Here is a 23,748-nt window from a genome sequence, read left to right as displayed (position 1 = left end):
CAAAAGAACACGATGGCACCCAATCAGAGACGATGGTGGAGGAAACCGGGAAATACTGATGAGTAATGAGTAACAAGATGACGCAAAACAAAAGAAGTTCATAGTCGACAACGACAGTGAAATAACTAACGTTTTATACATGTATTTATTGTTTGCAATACTGGCTATGTCTTGCGCGAAGTATCACATTTAGGTAAGTACAACGTCGTGCTTGTGGCTACGAATGAAAACGTTCAAATTTATACAGCTGGCTGTTGACATCTGAACCGTAAACATTAATCTGCATCTGGCACAGTATGCTATTTAAATCAGACAGTTACATTGATATAGTGATGTTTTCATTCCAACAGGTATTCAGGAATGATTTCTTTTAATGCCCCGTAAAGCTATAAAAACAGAGAAGCCTCCCCTGCTGTTCCTGGAGCAGCCTTTGTGTGGAGCCAGACTCCAAAATGTGCCTGAAGTCCGAGCAGCACTCAATCCCAAAGAGTTTTTCACAGAGACACAAGCACAGAACAGCTCAGCTCTTACTTCTTGGGTAAATTGTTGTGCAGTTATTTCACAGAATAATAATTATCCTAAGTGACTCCAGTTTTTTTCAAGCTGTCTGTTTACTGTACTCTTTTAGGTGAGACCCCAGTTTGACCGTTCAGTTGCAGCTGCACCTCCAGTGAGACGAGGGAGGAGAAAATGTCATTCTGCCACAAGCATCCTTGACAGTTGCAGTCAGCTGTCCAGGAAAAGAAGTGTGTGCAAATTCCCTGCATTATCGTTTCAGACAAGGTCAAGAGACCAATCTCATCAACCAAAGAATACACGCACAAATACATCTACAGAGTCTACTGCTGTGTGTGACGTGGGAAATGAACCACAGGGATCACACCAAATCAAAAGGACAGTTTCAGGTGGACAGTACTCAGACACACCAAACAGACAGCCAACCTCAATCAGAAAAAGGAATGTGGAGAGATTTTCCGATGGTGCTGCATCCTCTAGCAGATGTTTGGACCGGACTAAAACTCCATCTATTCAAGTGACAGAGAAATGCAGAATTCCAGCAGATGGTGTTTCAACACCTGCTTCCAATGGGTACACCACCACTGAGGTCAGCAGTGTCAATCTGCCACCTGATGTGGACACTCCAAAAGTAATTCAAGAAGGGAATAATTGCCCCACCTCCACCTCTCTACACTTGCTACAGGCTCAGCCATGTACACCACCATGTAATCATCCACCTGACATTTTAGTGGCTGACACACCAGAGAGGGATTATGGGGTGAAGGTGACATGGAGGAGGAGGAGGGGTTTGATGTTGATGTTAAAACAGAGGGGCTATCTCTCTGATTCAGATGCGTTAATTCACAGCTGACGTAGAGATTTGGCAAGAACACGTTTAGGCAATTATGTCAACAGAAAAGAGACATTGATTCTTCAAACAGACCAGAATGCTTTCTATGAACTATTTTTATCCATTGAATGGAGCTGCTGCATTTTAAAGTGATGATCACATATCAGTTCACTGACCGTTTACTTTGATTGAACATCATAATGATAAGCCAAGGATGTTATGAAATAGCTCTCACTCACCCCCTCCGCATAGGACAAAAAAGTTATTAATGTAATAATCAAATCAAATAATGGACGAATCCAAATTGCAATATTTAAATAGTAAGCTTTTAGTAAATGAGAATTTATTTAGGTCAATCCCATTTATACTGTACTGTTATACATTATGTTGCAAATAAAAGGCAGTTCTTATATTCAAATATAACCCTGACCTCTCACAACCCAAGCCTATTGTTTGTTATTCTGCTTCAACATTTTAACGGCAGATATATGGAGAAAGGGGAAGAAAAAAAAGGTCATGTCCAATGTCCACAGGGACTGTAACTGATTTATCACATGCCCAGTATTGAGCAAACACTAAATATTTTTGTCAATGACATGAAATCTTGAGTCACTGGTGTAATAAAACCAAGAGTGCTGCTGAAAGATGACTTGAACACTGTTGGTGATTGTGGACAGTGCTGTGTAACTTCAAACCTACCTTTTCTCTTTCAAATGTGTTGCATAAAATATATGCAATAATGTATAAGTCAAAAGTAAAAACAAAAACGGTATACACTGCTAAATAGAGTATTCTGGGGTAAGATTTTGTTTCTTTCAGAAATGAAATATGTTGTGGCCATTTCAGAGAGGAAGGACATCAGCAGTTTTACCATGCAGAATGTATGTCTTGATAAAAATGTAGTTACTTGAACCACTTTCTTGCACCGTAGATACTGGTCACTGCAGCAAATCCTTGACCCATCCATTTTATATTTATCTTTTCATGCCTGTGAGGCAACCTTTGAATTGAAGTTATAACATATTTCAAGGTAAAAGGAGAATAATCCACAGGTCTCTTACAGAGGACAACTCTCCACCCTCCTCCAGAATGTCCACCAATCAAAATCTACGTAAGTAATCGGCAGACCAATAGGAACGCCCGTTCTTAGTGTGCTCGGTAACTAAGGACCGAGTGTAACAGAGTTCTTTTCAACCGCGTCCACAAAAAGTACTGCTGCACGAGGATCTTCCTTAGCAACCGTGGATAAACATGAGTTACTACAGCATAAGGTAAAATAAAACATACATTGCTTGTACGTTGTGTAGGTGTGTGTTTTGTTTGGCTAACTGTGGAATGAGAAGCTAACCGCTGTCGTTACCTTTTTATTTTACCCGAAAAAACTTGACTGTCGCCCACAACTTTTATAAAGGCACCATTGCATACAGTAGCTAAATGCTGGGGGCTGAGGCAGCTAACGTTAGCTTATGATGGTAACAAGGCAGCTATAACATTACACAGTTGGCAGATAAACGCAGATGACAGTTACCATGTCTAATTTTTTTCTTCCAATTTTGACGATATATGTTACTCATTAACGTCGAGCTTAGTGAACGAGCTAACGGTCGCAGTGTTACAGCACAAAATCGCTTCACAAATGTTATAACGCTAGCTGGACAATGGAAAAGGAAAGGAATTGTTAATCATTCAGCTACATTATCGCTAACGTTACAGTAATGACAAACGTGCTTTAATTGTTAAGGTTTGCTCGCTTATAAACAACGTATAGCCTGTTCGAATGAAACACATTTAGAAAGCAATGGACTTCAGTAACAATGAGCAAACTCATCTTATCTAATGTAGAAAAAAAACGTTTCATGTATGTTTAGTTACGTAATAACCAGGCATTCTTTGTTTATTTCATGACGAACAATTTCTTGCGGTATTTCCGACGACACAATGTATGACACTCCATCTCCCTGAATATGTAGGACTGCGTAGAGTTTTGGAATGTGGACTGCAAGGAATGCAGGGCTCTGTTCATTTACGATGTTTTAAGTTATATACTTCACAGATGGTGAAAGGCACTCAGCCACGAAGATCTGACTAGATTTCGATTTGAATACAGAGAAGCGAGAGGCATTAGGACATTTTTTTTGCCTGTTTGAGCATGCCTTTCTGTAACCTCTGGGTCTATTCCTGTATTGTAGTATACGTTCTCACCACACAAATGAGCTACTAAAGCTATATAAAGCTAACACTAAGAATTAAGTAAGTAGTAGTCAGTACATGCAAAACATGGATTTTATTCTTCATTTGAAAGCAACAGGAGGGATTGAATGTAAATAATTTACCCTTAGCATAATGCACCATAGCACTTGCTACACTTTCCTTTTGATGTCCCCTCTGCTGGCCATGCAAACAGTTGTTTTGGAAAAGGAATCTAGTGTGTGTGTGTGTGTGTGTGTGTGTGTGTGTGTGTGTGTGTGTGTGTGTGTGTGTGTGTGTAAGCTACTATAAACAATTTAAAGCACTGGAGCAGCAGAAGTCTGTGCTTATTTAGCAGGGAGATACAAATCAAAGTAGCTCCCACCCTTTCCTGTTACAGTCCCATTCTGATTTTTTTATTTAATTTGAGACAGATACAATAATGTAAAATCATGTTTATTTTACAGTGATGTTGAAAAAAACGTTTTTTAATTGCTTTCTGTACTACAAACACATATGTGGCTTGCACACTCAGTGTCAGTTGGTTCAGAGTTAAAAAATGACTAGCTACCACCCTGTTTACGTTTCCCCCCAGATGTCTAACAAACAATGTGCTTTTACACAAGGAAAACTCTTGGCTTTGTAACTGTGTAGTAATGTGAGACACGGCAATTGAGTCATTCCTTATCTGCACACATGCTGTGATGCACACTGCTTCATCCCAGACAGTTTGTGTTATAAAGTTCACAGATGGCTGACTCTGCATTTGTAATAATGAACCTTCAAAAACAGTTGAATAAGGGGCATTTTCTCAGCTTCTTGTTGCCTTTTTTTTTTATTAATCTCTCACAAATGTATTAATTAGATTTTTTTCAAAGCACAAGGACCTCAGAGTGAAGCAGCTACAAATACTGGAGCCTGCTTGCAGAGCTGACACATGTGAGGAGTGACAGTTTTCCTAACAGCATCACAAATGGAATGTTCAAAAGGACTGATAACATGAGTGTAGGGTTGAAATTGTGGGCCACTGATGCAGTTTTCTGTTCCCTTGTTGCACTGTAGTCATCAATCATCATTGCCAAGGTTAGTGGTAAGAATGCCACACATAGCCTAAATAGAAAATGGGACATCAGTACTCCAGTGTCAGCCTAGAGCCATCAGCTGAAAGGTAATAGTAGCTAACAATTTTTTTTAGGTTGTTATTGCTGACAACTGAAGCTAGGTCTGCCAAGGCTATTTGATACTAATCCTAGTGGAATCTTTTCTTTGCTGTGAGTCTGGGTACAACAGTTACGTAGCAGTTACATATAACATCACTGAGTACCATCAGTATCCCTTTTACAAAAGCGCCCATGCCTAGAATTTCCTATAAAGTATACATTCTTTACAGAGTTGAACAAGGTCTGAAAGATCACAAATAAGCTTCCCGCCTGCCACAGGAGTTGTCAAGCAACTCTTGTTGCTTTTTGCATCAGTAGTTTACAGGAATTGTCAGCAAGGTCAGAAAATGAAGCTGACCCAAGTGCAATGTCTTATGTGTCTAGCCCCAAAGAGGAATAGATGTATGGGAATGAATTCAGTACTCATCTTAGTTGACCATGGTAACACCATCATTATAAATCAGTCAATTAAAAAGATTTCTCCACCAGGGTGGTGGTTGACCTCTGTAACTACAAGCATGGCTTGTGGTTGAGTTGCGATTTACTGTGGTTGTCCGGTTGATTCCAAACACATATGGCCCAGCTGGCCAGAACAATCCACTCTGTTGCTCAATCACTGTCTGAAAAACTGAAAAAAACAAACATCCCTGGTATTTGTAATCGACTCACTTTGTCCTTGTTGAATGCTACAGCACTGCATACATTTCACTGTTATAGTTTCTGCTGCATGTTCACAATACACCTGTGTTTCTGCATGATGTTATGATCAGTGCCAAGTGGCTTCTTTCACCATGAGAAGATTCAAATTTCCAAACACGTACTGGACAGTAGCTGATACTTCTCCAAAGCTAACTAACAAATAAAAGGACCATTGTAGGAGAGTCTTGAGTGAAGTGGGTCCCCAAGAGAAATGGTATAATTATCAAATCTCATAACTTATTTCCATCATTTGTTTTGAGCTCAATAATTACTCCCTTTGGTGAATGATTCCCCCGACTTATATGCCATTTTACCGCTGTCTCTCAGGACAAACATACACAAACATACTCTTCATTTTCTCTGTGCTTTCTCTCGCTCTTGCGAATAGGCACAGAAAAACTGGACCGATTGTAAAGCTCTGGTTTCCTAGCAACTAGATTAAGGTCTCCACACCATGTCTGTTTTTAGAATGGGCAATCTATAGGTTTCGTTTTTTTGGGGTACCTTTATAAAACAGCATGTGCTTATTATGAGGAACACAGACTGGAATGTCTTACTCATATGCTGACAGTTGAACATAGAGTAATCCAGTAATGTTGCAGGCCATTACCCTTTTGAAGAGATTTGAGCTATTTAAAGATTAATAAATTCCCACTATTCCGTATAACAGAGATGCCAGACAGAATGTGCATCTGTGGTCTGCTATATGCAGTGCCCCCTTATGAGTCAGAGGAAATGAGCCGCGACTGACTGCTGAGTCTTTCAGAAATTTAATGGAAAGTAGTCGGGCAGTAAAATAAGGGAACTTAGGTGATAGCAAGTAGTCTAACTGATTAAAAAAAAACTGTGATTTTATATCAAACATAAACAGGCTCAGACAGCTTACATTTGCACTCATGGTATCAGGACTGTTTACGTAACTTTGCTAAAAATGGCTTTTCAGCATTAGCATTTAGGCCTGTCACTTTCATACCCATCCCTATTTGAATCCTTGTGGGTTGCCCAAAGTGTGAAGTCATGGTAACAGCTCCAAGCCTCCCGACCTCAGTCTGCCTCAGGGCTGCTAGCTGTCATTCCCCTGGGTGGGACATAGCTACTCTTTGTCAGTGACATAATAGCAGAGATCTTGGAACCTGCAGGGTGTACTGTAAGGCAGGACTGCACAATAACTCTGAGCTTCAGTGTGAATATACATTTTTGTGAAACTGTAGATAGCAGAGCCCTGGACTAGCATTTTTGCAGCCGCATCCATGGACACTATAAAGAATGGGGGATCTCAGCCTGTCTACAGTCGCTGGTCATACAGGTAGCTGCACTGCACACATACATATATTCTTGGTATCATAGAAGTTGTTTGAAAATAGCCTTCCTTGTGTGCTCCCAAAGACTTACGGTTTATATGTCCCAGTAGGACAGCTGGCTCCTGCATTAACACCCACACATTGACAACCACATTTTTGCTTTAGTTCTCAGAGCTGTATTGACTTTTGAGGATTGAGAATTGCAAAGCGGCCTGTGCCAGGACGAGAGGTCAGCGCTACTATAATGTTTCTTTCAGTCGCTGCTCCATCCCTCTGGCCAGCTGAATGGCTGACCTGCAGTCAAAGATGTTCCTCTTGCTCATGTTTCTGCCACCATGTCGTTACTTATTCAGAGCATCAGGCTGTGACTGTGCTGTAACCAGAGTTGGTGATTTGCGTGTGTGTCCAGGCTGTTTTTTTTTTTAATGCTGTTGGCTGCTTGATTGGAACACTCATGTAACTAAGGATGTGCTTAGACTATCCATCCAACTGATTACTGAAAAAGCTGAAATGACTGTGACTGTTAGCATTTTGTTTGCCAAGGCTCAGAGATGTTTAGATTCTAATGTACCGGTAATGGCAGTATTGCCTATATAACAAATGTTTGCCTTTATTAGTGATCCAGTTTGTTAAGGGTTCATCTAAACTTTGTTCATTGGATTTGCTTACCACACTACTTAAAGAGAGATTTTTGCTGATTTAAATCCAGCTCTGTGTCATGGCAGCGTGGGCAGTGTGGGCAGTGTGTGCAGATGAACGGTGTGTGGCTTCCCTCTGTGGCCTCAGCTCACAGAGCTCCCAGCTGAGCAGAGGTCTGCCGCGATTCAGCAGACCTTGATTACTCCGAGCTCTGTGCACTGGCATCACGGAGGGAAGCCAAAGTATCCCTTTACGGGTTTCCCCTTGTATATAAAACTAATGCATCAAACAATATATTATTATAATATAATAGTCTAAGCTGAGATGGGAGAAAGAGAATAGCATCAGTTGCTTGCTCCACATCTCCTGCAGCTGTTTCACATTAGAGGCCAAACGTTTTAAGGAATAGTTGAGATGATAATGAGAAGGTTGATATTAGGCAGCATGTTAAGTATGAAGCTGAAGTCAAAACATGGTTAGTCTAACTCAGAATAAAGACTGGAAGCAGGGGAATAACAGCGAGCCTGGCAATGCCCAAAGTTCAAAAATCATCATTGAAGCTCCCAAACCGACAGAGTGTATTTTGTTTGAATAATCAGTACACAAACAGAAATGTAAAAATGACATGCATGGAGTTATTATATATATATATATATATATATATATACATATATATAATTTTTTTTTATTGTCAAACAACAGCCATGTGCAGTAGCTGTGCCCTGTTTATTGTTGTAGCAGTGATGTTGCCAGGTTTAGACCTATACCAAAACTTATGCTCACCAGCTGAATCTGGCATCCACATTATAATCAAAGACGCTTTAAGTGGAAGGATAAATGTCACTGTTTTATGCTCGCTCAGGTGTAAACAAACAGTGGACGTAGTTCTAGTAGGTTGCGGTTGATCATTTTTACATAAGTAAACAGGGAATGAAGCATTTCATCTTTTCAGTCCTTTTATTCTGTATCCTCTCCTAGTTGGAAGCTGAATTGCCTGTGGCAGACATTATGTTATGCTCATTCAACTTTCAGATTCCTTTTCGAAGTGGCAAAGTGGAAGCCGTATAATTCAAATGAACAACAGCTATAATGGACTGTGTTCCGATAATAAGATCCCACGTAGTTTAAGTCATGCAATTTCTTAATAGCTTTTATATTGTCATCTGAAAAAGAAGTCACTGGTGAACTTGTCCTCTTTTGCACCCTGAATCAACAGCGGTGTGATAGACCGTAACCATTCCATCATTTATAGCATTAAAATCACATTTTCTCTTTATTGTCTATGATATTTTATCGCACATTTGATATTTGCCACATAAATGCCTCCGAACAAATGTTCTCTGAATGAACATTTAGATTTGAATGTGCAGCTCAACAGGAATTACACGCCCTCGCCGAGCCCTCCTTCTGCCAGTTATTCTTTACAGCGCAGTGCTAAGACCTCCAATTACAGTGAAGCCCAAGAACTGGCTGCAGGTTTTTAATCAATGCTGGTGGAGGTGGGCTGTTGAAGGAGCTGCAATCTCCATGGTTACCTACGTCTGACAAACAAGGAGGGAACAACAGAAGCTTGTCCTTCTCTTGTCACCCAAGCTGTGACGGACTAATGAAACATTGATCACTCACATCTGTGATGAGGCACTCTGGAAGTGTGTGTGTGTGTGTGTTTTTTCTTTTTTCTAAGAATATTTGTGGTAGTGGACATTCTCTCACCACTAACAGATTGAAGTATTTATGATAATACTCTGAAGGATGTTGGTCTTTTATTTTACATTGCACCTGTTCTTCAGCTGTCCTCTGTCCTAACTGTCAGCTTGTTTGACTTCATTAGATAATTACTGTTCTACTAAAGCATAACATCTGTTAGTAGACTGCTGTAGCTTTCTAGTTTCATTCAAGCTACACATTAATCAGTATATACAGTATTATTCATGTCTCATTCTTGTTTTGATCTTGTTGCTAAACATGTTTCATTCTCTAATTTTCCACATGTCCTGTGCTACGGGCTGCCATGGTGCCAAATTGCTAATTTCCCTGAAGACCTTCGAGCTCTGCCAGCTTCTCCTCTAACTCAACAGCAAGGTAGACAGCAATACACTTGCCCGACACACACACACTTTCTTCTCACAGTCGGTGACTTGAATAGCCTGGTTAACAGGAATTTTGTTGCACTTTTAAAGGGCATTTTATCCGTGATGTAAACACCATATTTGTCTGACTTTTCCCCAACAGTTTTGGACACATGGCAATCCAATCTGCTTTACAGCATGTCAAATATGTTCCACTGCTGAGACTCTTTCATCAGTTAGGATTGCTCTCTAGGCTACGAACAAACTTAATGTGCGTCATCTGCCGCTACCAAGTGGCATGTCTTTGTCTGGGGAAAACAGGCTCTACTATTTTGCAGCTACCATAAAAATGTTTAATCACATTATTCCGACACAGATTGCCTCTGGGATGTACCGCGCAGTACCATTACAACAGAAATATTGTGTTTGAGGTGAATCAGGGAAACTCTGATGTTGTAACATAATCTAGAGGATGTGTCTTCAGCTATTAATTAGACTGTGCTTTGTAGCATAGAAACCGTGTTATTAATGGCACAGCCCAATGGCAACTCTAAGTCAATATTTTAATCAAGAGTTATTAATGCCTTGGTCTAATTATTGGACATGTGGTAGTCCTTTGGTCAAAGCATCGTAATCCACAGGTCTCAGGCCTACGCGGCCCACGTGAAAGGCCGTAGTGACTTCTCCTAGGTCTCGCTGTTCACCTGCACAACTTTCACCCATCTCTTTCTTTACCATCCTAAATGACAGTCCTGTATGTCTAATTAAAAACTACTGTCATATGCCGCTCTCTATCCCTTCTCCTTCACCCATCTCTTTCTTTATCATCCTAAATGACAGTCCTGTATGTCTAATTAAAAACTACTATCATATGCCGCTCTCTATCCCTTCTCCTCCACCCATCTCTTTCTTTATCATCCTAAATGACAGTCCTGTATGTCTAATTAAAAACTACTATCATATGCCGCTCTCTATCCCTTCTCCTCCACCCATCTCTTTCTTTATCATCCTAAATGACAGTCCTGTATGTCTAATTAAAAACTACTATCATATGCTGCTCTCTATCCCTTCTCCTTCACCCATCTCTTTCTTTACCATCCTAAATGACAGTCCTGTATGTCTAATTAAAAACTATCATATGCCGCTCTCTATCCCTTCTCCTCCACCCATCTCTTTCTTTACCATCCTAAATGACAGTCCTGTATGTCTAATTAAAAACTACTGTCATATGCTGCTCTCTATCCCTTCTCTTTCACCCATCTCTTTCTTTATCATCCTAAATGACAGTCCTGTATGTCTAATTAAAAACTACTATCATATCCCGCTCTCTATCCCTTCTCCTTCTTACCACCACCTGTTCTCAGGTGCCATAATGGCCTCCCAGGGGACCCATCTTTGTACCAATGTCAACACTGAGGGATACTTGGAGAGGGATTCAAAAGTGACATGACGCGGTGTGAGATGACTCAAGCCCGTGCTGGCTGTTGGGCTACAGATGATGATGCTAATTGTACCTATGTGGGCTTAGGAAAAGTAGAACAGGCTTATTAAACCATGTTCTTGTTGGCAGAAATGGGTTGCCGGAGTCTGTCACCTTTTAGTGACTGTCCTTCAGAGATGAGCTGTGATGTCAGCCAGCGTAGGGCTTGAGGTTCTTAACTAAGTAGTGTGTGTCATCACCTACACACTAGAGCCGTGGAAAGGATGTGAGAGGGACTGAGGGAGATGGAAAATGGGGGGGTGAGGGATGAGTGAGTCAGATATCTGATGAGCTTACCTGATGGAGCGATAGATTTGAAGACTTCTCATCCTATACCCTTAATCCTTTTCTCTAAAAGAAACTCATTTCAGCCCAGCAGAGCATGTGCTATTTATAGATTTACACAACAGGAAAAAATGAAAGAAATGGAGTTAATGACTTACACATTACATTAGCCTATGAGGGTGGCTTTTCTACTGTAGGTCTCTGACTCCGACAGCACAGACTCCTGCTGTTGCCCTTCTCTCTTCACATGGTAGCTAAGCAACATGGGCCTGGTCCCTTCAGATAGGTGTCCAGGGTAAATGCCCAGGAGACTTAGACTTTAAGGCATTCTCTCAGCTGGAGCTTTGTCCTTTTTCTTTGTTCCCTTTCTCTCACAAACTTGCTTTCCTTCCCCCCCCTGTCATTTTCGGAGAATGAGTCATGCCATCTTTCGCCAACAAGAAGGTCACTTTTTGGCCTGTAGATTTGTCATTATTTGGTTTTATTGCCACTTTTAAAACGGCCAATACTTTGACTAAACCCTATTAATGCCTACTTGCTTTATTTCATACAAGACCATACACGATACAAAGTCTTTATTGCCTTGTATTTGTGCAGTGGTGACCTCTACTGGTTTGATTAGGAAACTCAAACTTAGCGTAGAGGCTTTAAGAGATCAATGAGTGTGATGTCTCTAACTCTTTATAAGAAAGGTTTCTTCTTTTTCCTCTGTAGTGGCATCGAAGATGACAGTGCCAGTCTTATGCAACAGAAGCTGGAAAAACAGGTAGGACGCCACATTTCATCCATAAAAGAACAACACATGCTTTTTGACAATTCACACCTTTGTTGTTTTTCTCTCATCATTTTTCTAAGACTGTAATGTCTGTGTACTCCTTTGTCTGTTTGTACTTTCAAAGAACATCTGGTGTAGTTCATTATGCGGATTAACCATTTTAATTCACACATAGATGATGTTTTTGAGAGCTAACCTGTGGTATTTGTAATCACCTGCCAAGATTTAACATGAAAAATAAATAAATAAAATAAGAACTGAGATGGCCCTGTGTTCTGCCACTCTGGTGCCTGCTGGCGTGCCTGTTGTTGGCAGGAGCAGCTTCAACATCACTGCAGTGGTGTGCAATTTAGTGATTAATGCTGTGTGTTTTGGAAATCTGCTGTTTTTCACCTGCCCAGTCCCTTGGAATTTTAATGCTTACTTACTCCTGAGGCTGAATTGTTTCCTTTTATCCACCCATTTACCTGACATAGCCCTTCTTCTGTCGCACTTTGCTCTCTTTTCATCCTTTCCACCCCAAGCCTCTGTAAGACGCTTTATCCCCAAACCTTGCTGAAGAGTCGCTGTGTAGAGCTTTGATTTAAGCTGGAAGCCGTACTCCACTATCTCATACAATAGGCAGAAACGAACAGGAGGGCTAGATTGGTGAGTTCAAAGAGAGGGATGGATTTAGTGCAGGGCGTCTGGCTTTGTGTGTGTGTGTGTGTGTGTGTGTGTGTGTGTCCCATGGTCCCACGTTGCTCTGTCAGGCTGCGTTCACATAAACTCAGACAGTTGTCAGGCGGTCAGGCAAAAACATAAGTCTTCAGCAGCGTTGGGGGCCGAAAAAACCTGCAGCAGCCTATAGCGAAATGTTGAGACAGTCAACTTGGTAGAAACACAACCCAATGTAACCCTGCGGTGGCCAATCATGTAACCGTCATTGCGACTTGTCAGTGCGTTTCGAGGCGGTGTGAGAGTCCTGTACAGTAAACAGTAAATTGCTGCCACAAGAAAGTAAAAAAAAACTATAAGAGTAAAAACAAAACACAAGCACTTAACTGCCCAGAAGTTTCTGTAACAACTGACTGTTTTCTGCAACAAGCTCCAGCACAAGGCACAGTCCCTCCATCTCTTTTCTTTCTCTTTTTATCTGTGAACTATAGTTAACTGCTCCTCAGATCTCTGCAGGGTAAATCCAGACAGCTAGCTAGACTATCTGTCCAATCTGAGTTTTCTGTTGCACGACTAAAACAACCTTTGAACGTACACATGTTCCACCAAAACAAGTTCCTTCCCAAGGCTATTTTGCAGCAGCACCGTGGCTCCGTCCAGTGCTTAGCGCCGCCTAAGACGATTGTGATTGGTTTAAAGAAATGCCAATAAACCACAGCACATTTTTCTCCTATCCCAGAATGCTGTGTGGACTAGCCAGACCCTCCTCCCCAGCGCTGTGGAGGAAGGTCTGGCAATGCGAGATTAGATTGTTTATAGATCTCAACATTTCCGACCGCATTTGAAGGCAGCTTCATTCCTCATAAATCCACCGGAGTTTAAAATTCCGGAAACCGGACGTTAACGGACATCCGGCCGAAAAGACGGACATCCGGCGGATTTTCCGGAGCAATCCCGGAAGTGGAACGTTGTAGGTATATACTATTCACAATCTGATGGAAAACAATAACTGTGAAATATAAAGTTTACTTGTGCTACATTGGGGGGTTAAAGAACACAACAGGGCGTCACATAAATGGGCCGTTTAGTGACACTCCCACACCGCTGCAAAACCTTGCGGCGAACGCCGGCCCGACCGAATGAAGCCGAATGAAGCCGAATGAAGCCGAATGAAGCTGAATGAAGCTGAATGAAGCTGAATGAAGCCTTATGCTGCACACTTTCAGCTGAGTCCAAACAGCCTCACTTGAGTCTTCTGTTCTTACGTAAATCATGAGGACAAACACATCCTCCTATGCCCAGAGGGGGATCACATGCAGGTTATGGAAAATCTATTGATAAATATTAAACAATAAAAGTTAAGTCCATCTTTTTACTGTTTTGACTCAATTCAGTGTTTCTCACCCCATTTCAAATAGTAAAATGAAAACCATTCAGGCAATAATACCAGGAGCACTGTGACCATATCTCACTTTGAGCACTCCCCCCTCTCTCTCTCTCTCTCTCTCTCTCTCTCTCTCTCTCTCCCTCTCCCTCCCTCTCTCCCTCCCTCCCACTGGAGCACTAATGACGACTGATTCAGAGTTAGCAACGGTGACCGTGCGTACACTCAGAGAGCCAGACCTTTTTCAGGAACACATAGTGCAGAGCAGTTGGTTTGTCCGTCGCAGAGGGATGAGGGACAGGGGGACAGAGTCATTCCCACCTGGAGTGCTGCTCTTTGGGGGAGAACGTACTTCCACCCTACCTCAAGACAAATGCGAATTGTAATGTTTTTTCTATAAAGAAACCTGTCAACTTTGGCTCACACTTCAGGACTCAATGGAACGGGTTGGTAACTTGTAATATTGCTTTTTCTGATATATTTTCTTTTCATTAGTCTGAGGATAACAGTTTGTATAAGTGACATAGCTGTGTGGCTGTTTACCCAGTCTTCTTATCTGGCTGTTTTTCAATAAGAAAGGAAAGATTCAGACACCCAGTAATCTCTCACTGACTATATTTTTTAACGTTAGTCATCATATTCTTTGAAAAGACACAAATTAATACATAATATGTCTCCTGAAATCAGATTTGTTTGTTAGTCTACTTTATCTCATGTTTTGGCTGATACAGGAAAGACTGCTGGAGTCTGAATTAAGTCACATCCTGGTCTCAAAATGCCAAGTACTGAGTCTTGACAAAAGAATGTCAATATTACAATAGATTGGCTTAAAATAGCAACTAGACGGGAAGGCAACAGAGACTGGTCAGACTTTGATTATATGAAGAATTAGTCCAGAGTGTAGGCTGAGTAAATCTTAAGAAGTTGTTTCTGATGCAGTTTCACTTCATTCAATAGTCAGTATCTTGACAAAAGGCATTCAGATCACGCCAACTGAATCTAGAAACACTTCATACTTAATCTCTAAAATATAATGTTTAAATGAATGGTTTAATTCGAAACTACTAAGAAAAAGAAAAATATGAAGCTCAGTTTCAGGCCATATTCGTCTTTACATATACCTTCTGTGCCCCCCCCCCCCAACCCTTTTTTTTTTCTTTTTAAAACTTCCCTCCCTCCCCTTTTTTTTTTTTTTATTTATTTTTTTTTTTTTTTTTTTTTTTTTTTTTTTTTTTTTTTTTTTTTTTTTTTTTTTTTTTTTTTATATACTTTCCTTTTTCCCCCCCCCACCCCCCATTTTTTTTTTTTTTTTTTTTTTTTTTTTTTTTTTTTTTTCTTTTTTTTTTTTTTTTTTTTTTTATAAAAAAAAAAAAAAAAAAAAAAAAAAATAATTTTTTTTTTTTTTTTTTTTTTTTTTTTTTTTTTTTTTTTTTTTTTTTATTCTTTTTATTTAATTAACCAATATCCTTTTCTGTTCTATGAGAATAATCCAGCTGTGCAGTCACCTGCGTCTTTTACAGGGTTTTCATATTTAATGTTAACTCCCCATGCATACTAATGTAATTACCCTCAGCTCATAGAGTTGATGTTATCCACCTTGGCTAAGTGTTCTCAGCCTCTTGCAACATTTATAAGAAGCCTTAGGCATCTATAAATGGAGTGATTTTTTGGTCATGTGCGTTGAAACACACGTTCCCATTTGTACGTAGAATGAGGTTCCACGCCATTTCTGTCCCCCTGTTTGGTCCACAGAGGGCACTACTGGAGCAGAAGCAGCGGAGGAAGCGCCAGGAGCCTCTGATGGTCCAGCCCAACACCGAGACTCGGCCCCGGCGCTCCAGGACGCGGCGTGGTGAGGAGCAGGCCCCTCTGGTAGAGTCTCTAGTAACTATCACCAACGATGTCATCATGGATGGTGAGGAAAACACCTGATACCTGGTTTTATTTTTATTTATTTTTTTAAATGTTGCATCATTTATGTACAACACGAGGGATATTTTTTGTTAGGTCATGTAAAACCACATAGACTGCCATTTTCACACAATCTTTCCTCTGTGCATAAAAAAGTAAGCATTGATGTGCTACATTCTGTTTTATATGTGTTTGAAAGGCAGCTTTATAATGTGCCACTGCATTAATGCATAAAATACATTTAAGATAATCAGTATTACGGCATTGTACACTTGAGGAAAAAACAAGTTTTTGTTTGCTCAAATAGACAAACTGTTGTATGTAGTTACTACAACATGAGGACATTAACAGCTCAGGTAACAACTGACTGGTCTCCCCTGCTGTAGGTATCGATGGCCCAGCAGCTTTTTTGGGCTCAGAAGCCCCTCATCTGGGGATGAAAATCCTGTCCGTGAGCCAGTCTCAGCCCCAGTCTCAGTTCCAGTCACAGCCTCTGTCTCAGCACCAGTCCCCTATCGCTGAGGAGCCTGAGAGAGATGGAGACACTGAGACGCTGCTAGAGCCCAAGACAGATATCCATGAACTACTGCAGAAACAAGGTGAGTTCCGTCAGAGCTTATTAAGCTTTTCAAGAGGAAATCAACTTTATTTTATTCTGAAGGAATACTGAACCAGAAAAGTGTTTGCATCAATTGTTTACCTCTGAAATATAGATTTCCAACCATAACCGACAGTACAGTAGTTTCATTCTCAATCAAAGCATGTTAATTGGTAGGAAATTACAGTTTATAGCTTAAATATGTATTGTTTACTACTTCATAAAGGGTTAGTAAGGCACTGATTTTCTATTAAAACGTTTTAAATCCACAAAGCCCATTCATTTACTTGTAACTGTGTTATTAGAAGATAAGAGCCAATTTACTTTCATGAGCACGTCTACTTATTTTTTTTGCCTTCCTCACTGACTCTGTGGAGTCCCATAATCCACTTTGTGTTAATAGTTACTCATAGTAGTGGTAATAATAATAGTTCTAAATCACTCCAGATTAGCAGGTGTTGTTAAGCAAAGTAAGACTTTTTGACATCCCCTAGAACTCTAAGATCTCTGCTGCTGCAGAATGGAATAGGGAGACAGTGGTGTGATTGATGGTGATGCAGTGAGAAATGGGTCATTTAATAATAGGCCAGGGCATTGTTCACACTGCAGTGCTCATCTATGGCATGATTATAGATACTGCCACACACACACACACACACACACACACACACACACACACACACACACACACACACACACACACACACACACACACACACACACACACACACACACACTCCCCAGCCAGCTGGCAGGGATTCCCTAAAAGTTTATGAAAGATGCATAAAACCTAGCCCTGAGTGGGTGTACTTTTCTGATCCATCTGCTTCTGTGGAGCAAAAACAAGTTTCTCCATCCTAAAATCATGTCATCTTGCATTTAAAGCAAGTGTCATAATGTTGGGATTGCAGAGCCACAGTTGAATCCGGGTTCAAATGACCAAAGGGTGCTCTCGTTATATCTTTTTTTCCCTGGGCTTTAGTGTGATGTGATGCTACGGTAGCAAATGTCATTGCCCTTCTCAATAATGCAAGTCCTCATTGTTAATGCCCAGCCCAGTTTAGCATAGGAATATGTCCTCAGGATTTACAGCGGTTATATTTGGCTCCCTGTTCTCACATAATACCCCAACTCCTGAGGAAACGGAAGAAATAGAAAGTTTGAAGTACATATTTAATCAGCTCATTCAATCAAGATGTGTATTTTTTACTTTAAAATGTAAAATCCTTGACCTGCTTTACTAGGTTGTTATGAGTTATGAGTTATGAGTCCTCTTTGACATTTCCAGATGGTTGATTTCATAAGCCACTGGCTCACACAACTTTGTCTGGTGTTATAATTGGAGCCCTGGAGTCACTGTTAAGAGGGAAGCTAATATTTGCAATCTGTATTTCATGTTGGTACTTGCTTTCTCTCAGGGATAGCTGCACATCCTGGGGTTATCTCTTTGCAAATATGCCAGTATAAATATTGTGTTTGGCTGTGCTGTCTCTCACATTATTATTCTTGTTCAATACTGCATAGGCCAGTGCTCTCCCAAGCCCCCTACTCTCTAACTTGCCCCTGGCATGTTGGTCCAGGTGGAAAAAAGGAAGTGGCAGAATGGCTCTTCTCTGTGCCAAGTAGCAAATGCTCTGTGTGTGAAGAAGCAGGCTTTGGCAGTGTTACTATCATTTAATCACTTCAAAGCTGACAATTGGATTACAGTTGTTAGGGACACTTGCGCAACATGCTCTATAATTGTATACCAACCACATTAATATCATCAATTGTTATTCCTGGCCGAGCAATTACTTAAAGTTAAATTTGACATATCTTTAACTTTGCAAAGCTGTGAGGAAACATTTTCCCCTGCTTACTGAGATCTTTCCATACCATTGGACCACTGTCATCCTCTGACAGCACATTCAAATTTGAGTTGTGTCCTGGCTGATAAATTCAATTATCAATGAAGAGACAGATGTCTCAAGCAGTCTAGACTGGCTGTAGTGAGCCAGGCCCCATTTTGCATCTGCATGACTGCATGGAACTGTCTCTTCACAAGGTATGGGGGGGGGGGGATGCACTGTTTGTGAAAGGTACTGAGGCCATGGGCCAAATGTGACCTTCGGGTAGGGCGAGTGCTGAGCAGAGCTTAACTCAAGTATTGTTCTGCTAGATAGAAAGCAGTCTGGAGATGGCTCAGTGAGATTCACAAGGCTTTATCCACTTTCCTCTTTTGCTGATAAAGAGCTGAAATAAGTCTCTCTGTAGTGTAAAAGAAATACCTTGTTTCTTTAAATGCACTCTTTTTGCCTCAACCATTGCTTAAGTATTGCATCAGTTCTTGAGAAATTAGTTCTCATAAATCAAAGACTATAAATGAACCAAAACAACTGTGAAATCCACCTCGGGGTCGGGACAATTTTGAACCAAAACTGAAGAAAAAAAAACCTGGGAAGAAATTCTTCGAGATTCTTTTGTAGTTGGGAATATACACAGAGCCTCTGGGATTTATTTTCCTTTTTTGTCTTGTGTGAATTTGTGTGAAATTGTGAAGGCCCTTCATGTAGCAATAAAGCTCTCTCACACCTTTGCCTCTTGTCCCTCACCAGGTCTGTCTGGCAGTATGAACTTCGATGAAGCCAGCGAGCATGAGGACGATGTGGAGGAAGAACGGACACGTTCTCTGTCTCCTAACGCAGACACCACCAGACCTTCCTCTGCCGCCAGTGGCAAGGACATTCCAGTGAGTAGCCAAATAAATGCGCCAGGGTTTCCGCTGGGTCTTAAGCCCCTGACACACCAACCCGACGGTTGACCGTCGGCAGAAAAGGCAGTCGGACTGATCAGTCGGCTCCCCGAGGTCCAAAAAGTGCCTTGGAACACACCGAAGCGATGCCGTCTTGAGCGTACATTCTGCAACGCGAGACGTAATACAAATACGATCTCATATTTTACGAAAATAGTTCACTGAAAACATTTTAAGCGAGAAATAGGCCATACAGTTGCTGAATCTGTCTTCATTTCAGATCGACAAAGGTCAGTTTAAAAGATTTTCGTCAGATTTTGAGAGGCGTTCGTCACTCATCCCGCTCGTTATTTCCGGGTTCCGACTGCCCGCCCTCCGACCCAGCAAGTCAGGTCGGCCAAAATGACGGACGACGGCACGGTACACACCGAACAGACTCGAGTCACTGACCTCGCCAGACTGTCCGACGGCCGATTATCGGGTTGGTGTGTCAGGGCCATTAAAGTCTAAAATCTAAATTCAAGTCTTACAATTGCTGAAGTGTTCTAGGTCTTAAATCATTTTCAACTGGTTGCAATTTTCCTACGTCAATGTAGCGCTACCTTGGTTACACTTTATGTGAAGGTATCTCTTATGTAGATACCTTCAAGTAAAGTGTAACCGCTACCTCTAATGCTCATTGAAATGTTCCCTCAGTGCTTTAGAATGTTTTTTTTTTGTTCTGTGGTGTTGGAGTTCTGTCGATAGTCCACATATAATTCACTTTATTACGACTACAAATGAGACCAACATGCAACTTAAATTGCAGCCAATCTAGACACCAGTCCTATAATGCCAATGAGGAAATCAGGGACTTGTTGCAGACAATGTTTCTGGACTCTAACTATCTGACTTTTGTTTTGATTTTGTGATATAGATCTTACATTTCATTCATAATGGTCTTAAAAAGGTCTTAAATTTGACTTGGTGAAACCTGTAGAAACCCTGATCCACTCACCAACAAGCTTCTGACGTAGACTATATAATCCAAACCACAATACTAAATACTGTGTATATAGGCTCATGCACTGTGTTGTACCCAGGAGGTGGCACCCCCCGGATCACCCACAGCAGAGGGCTCACTAATTGATGTGGCCAATCTAGAGGAGTTTGTTTTGCGTCCGGCTCCACGTGGCGTCACTGTTAAATGTCGAATCACCCGGGACAAGAAGGGCATGGACCGCGGCCTCTACCCCACCTACTTCATGCACATGGAGAGAGAGGATGGCAAGCGAGTGAGTGTGTAGCCATATAGTGAAACTTATTTTTCAAACTTAATAAAAACAATTAAAAGTACTTAGACTATACAATACAAGACTTGATGTTAAAGAGTTATCAAATAAAGTACAAGATGATAAAAGAATGAATCTCTCAGGAGTATAGCATCTTTGCACAGTACAGACGGAGTCATTTTTTCTGTCTCTCTTCCCAGGTGTTTTTGCTGGCAGGAAGAAAGAGAAAGAAGAGTAAGACCTCCAACTACCTTATTTCAGTGGATGCCACTGATCTGTCGCGAGAGGGAGAGAGCTTCATAGGTAAACTGAGGTAAAAAACACACTTTTTCTTGGATCGACCTGTGCCCGGGGAGGACTACATTGTCACTGTCACATTTGTTGATAGCATACCTGACTAATATACATCTAAAAAAAGTCAAACTAATATCTGCCTAAAATCCTTGTGTAAAGTTGTGTTGTATTAAGTATTTCACATTGTTTGGAAATGCTACAAGTCTGCATTCTGTTGTAATCACAGAATCCACGTCTGTTACAAAAAGCTGCATTAGCAGGCACTATGAGCAAATTATACTATTATAAGATCAGCTGTCAGACAATTAGCAGCAACTCTTTTTTTTACCTTTATTTAATTAGGGAAGGTTCACTGAGAGGAAGCCTCTCTTTTGCAGGAACACCCTGATCACATTCACACATTCACACATTCATACCTGGAAGCTGCCCAGTAAAACCACAGTCTGATCTGCTGGCCACTGAGCAGCTCCAGTGGAGCGGTTGGGGTTAAGGGCCTTGCTCAAGGGCACCTCAAGGGTGGTAATGAGGGAGGAACAAGCGCTTCGTTATTAGTTTGGTTGGTTTTAAGATGGCTAACACTGTGTTTATGCCTTTGCCACTACATGACTCAGCTGTTAAAAATGCTGCCAGCAGTTGAAGGAATGTGAAACGGTGTAAACATTTTAACTCCGGTGTGTATTCTAACAGGTCCAACCTCATGGGCACCAAATTCACAGTGTATGACAACGGCACCAATCCCTGCAAAAACCCCGGGACACTGCTGGAAGAGAGCAACACACGACAGGAAGTGGCTGCCATCTGCTACGTGAGTGAATGACAAAGACGCACAAAAGCGTTTGCTGCGTTCCCTGTTCGTTGATCATTTGACGTGAAACTGTCACACTCTCTGTACCATTTGGCAGGAGACCAACGTGCTGGGATTCAAAGGACCACGTAAGATGACTGTAATCATCCCGGGCATGAACATGAACTTTGAAAGAGTCCCTGTAAGGCCTCAAAATGTGAGTCTGATGGTCCCGGAATCATTTACTCTGAATAAGGGCATCAACATAATGGGTCCAACCTGAACATGTGTATGATTATATTACAGGAGCAGGAGAGCCTCCTGAGCAGGTGGCAGAATCACTCACTGGACAACCTGATTGAGTTGCACAATAAGGCCCCCGTTTGGAACGATGACACCCAGTCCTATGTGCTAAACTTCCATGGCCGCGTTACTCAGGCTTCAGTCAAAAACTTTCAAATAGTTCACGATAACGACCGTAAGTATGCCCCACTATTCACTATTTGTCCACGCATATTTTCTGCACTGTTCGGGCTTACAGTAATGATTAACACACATACGTACGCTTGTTTTACTGTTTCCCCGTACTCTAGCTGACTACATCGTCATGCAGTTTGGCAGAGTGGCTGAAGACATCTTCACTCTGGACTACAACTACCCCATGTGTGCTCTGCAGGCTTTTGCCATTGGCCTGTCGAGCTTTGACAGCAAGTTGGCCTGTGAATGAACCAACAGTTTTACCACACCACCACCTTTTCTGTCCTCCCTCAAATCTCGTTTTTACAGGATTGTTTGGAAACGGACAGCTACGCTGCTTACATCACCAGGAACCACTTCATGCAGAAGTCAAATACGAAACTGAAAAAGAGAGCAGGAGGGCACTGATGGCATATGTTGGTGCTCTGTTGACCGATCCAACAACCCTCCTGGTTCCTGTGCGCAAGTTTTTTTTTTTTTTTTTTTGTAACGTTAGCAGGATTATTTCAATATTGGTTTAACCATTTTGTACAGTGTATATGTACAAATGTATTCAAACTAAAAGGGAAAAGGCAAAGCAAATCACACTACTCTCATCTGTGCTGGAGACGGGTGCAAAAAGAACTGATGTTAAATAAATGACTCATTGTTTGAAGGACGGTGACATGTTTATTGATGTTTTGTCTGTTGCTTTTGTTGCCTTTAAATTTGATTTCACTCAGTGTTTTTTGGCTCTTAGGATGGCAATGTTGGCTGAGGCGTTACTCTACAGAGCATAAACCTTTTGAATTACATAACAACATGGCCTTTCCTTTGGCGCCACCCTCAGGCCAAAATGTGGAATTATTTAGCAAAGTTTTCTGTTTTTCATCTGTCTTTTCTGGCAAGTAAGTCAGAATTTTAATCTTGTTTACATCTTCTAGTGTGGCTACATGGTTTAGTCTGCCATCTACTTACAACTAATTTTGACGTTCTTTTATTATCATTGTTAACCCTCATTTTATTCTTGTGTGGAAAGTGCATTATTCAGAACAGGCCTGTCTTATCGTTTTTATGTTTTTTTGTGAATAAGTGTAATTTTTATCTTGTGACTGTGATTTTTCTTTGTCATAACAAGTTGGATTATTGTGAAAAAAAAATGCAGAATTGCACATTTAAAGAGAAAGGATAAACATATTGTATATAAAATATAAAGTAATGCCTTCTTGATTGATCTATTCTGGCAGTCTTTATCTAACATGAAATACCAAATTTAATTTCAAGACACGGAATTTTCTTTGTTGCACAGATACATAAGTGACATCAGACTTTGTATGAAGAGAAACAAGAAATCTACTGTATCTACGCTGAGTATTCAGAATATCACTGACATTTTATTGAGGTGAAATAGAGTTGGAGGCAATTTTGTACAGCCCACATTTGTTCTGCCTCAAATCCTCAACATAAATGCCAATGTCTCTTCATCTCCATTTGAATTATGGGAAGCTTAAGAAATCAATAAAGGATAGTTTCCTTTATGTCATCATCAAATGTCCCTAATATTTTGTTAATTCACAATTTCACTGTGATGTATGTGTGTGAGGCACGTGAAAACACCTGTATAGTACATAAATAGTCAGGGTCATGAATGACTTACACAGTTACTTTAAATCAGTCTAATCTTGATCCTTTAGGAAAAAGTGTTGAGTGTTTTTCAGG

General features: G+C 40.9%; 2 protein-coding genes across 4 annotated transcripts; both read left to right on the top strand.

Moving 5' to 3' along the window:
• The first annotated feature begins 27 nt into the window (after positions 1-27).
• Positions 28-1,792, top strand: rhno1 (RAD9-HUS1-RAD1 interacting nuclear orphan 1). The gene is made up of 3 exons (XM_039791572.1): positions 28-193; positions 351-538; positions 629-1,792. Exons 2-3 carry the CDS (start codon positions 374-376, stop codon positions 1,367-1,369), a joined length of 906 nt encoding a protein of 301 aa, XP_039647506.1. The 5' UTR covers positions 28-193; positions 351-373; the 3' UTR covers positions 1,370-1,792.
• A 706-nt stretch (positions 1,793-2,498) lies between these two features.
• zmp:0000000711 (tubby-related protein 3) lies at positions 2,499-23,575 on the top strand. 3 transcript variants are annotated; one of them, XM_039791569.1, is made up of 12 exons: positions 2,499-2,619; positions 9,375-9,416; positions 11,883-11,934; positions 15,737-15,899; positions 16,282-16,494; positions 19,088-19,221; positions 20,307-20,498; positions 20,696-20,808; positions 21,477-21,594; positions 21,692-21,790; positions 21,880-22,051; positions 22,167-23,575. In XM_039791569.1, the coding sequence occupies exons 1-12, from the start codon at positions 2,600-2,602 to the stop codon at positions 22,298-22,300; spliced, it is 1,452 nt and encodes a 483-aa protein (XP_039647503.1). In that variant the 5' UTR covers positions 2,499-2,599; the 3' UTR covers positions 22,301-23,575. The 3 variants fall into 3 exon arrangements, with proteins under 3 accessions (XP_039647503.1, XP_039647502.1, XP_039647505.1); XM_039791568.1 differs by lacking the exon at positions 2,499-2,619 and adding an exon at positions 6,508-6,700; XM_039791571.1 differs by lacking the exons at positions 2,499-2,619; positions 9,375-9,416; positions 11,883-11,934 and adding an exon at positions 13,552-14,430.
• Positions 23,576-23,748: the final 173 nt, after the last annotated feature.

The sequence above is a fragment of the Perca fluviatilis genome, chromosome 23, assembly GCF_010015445.1.
Source record: "Perca fluviatilis chromosome 23, GENO_Pfluv_1.0, whole genome shotgun sequence".
Classification (NCBI taxonomy): Eukaryota; Metazoa; Chordata; class Actinopteri; order Perciformes; family Percidae; genus Perca; species Perca fluviatilis.
Note: the sequence above shows the minus strand (reverse complement) of the source record. Positions and strands in the feature narration are given on the sequence as shown.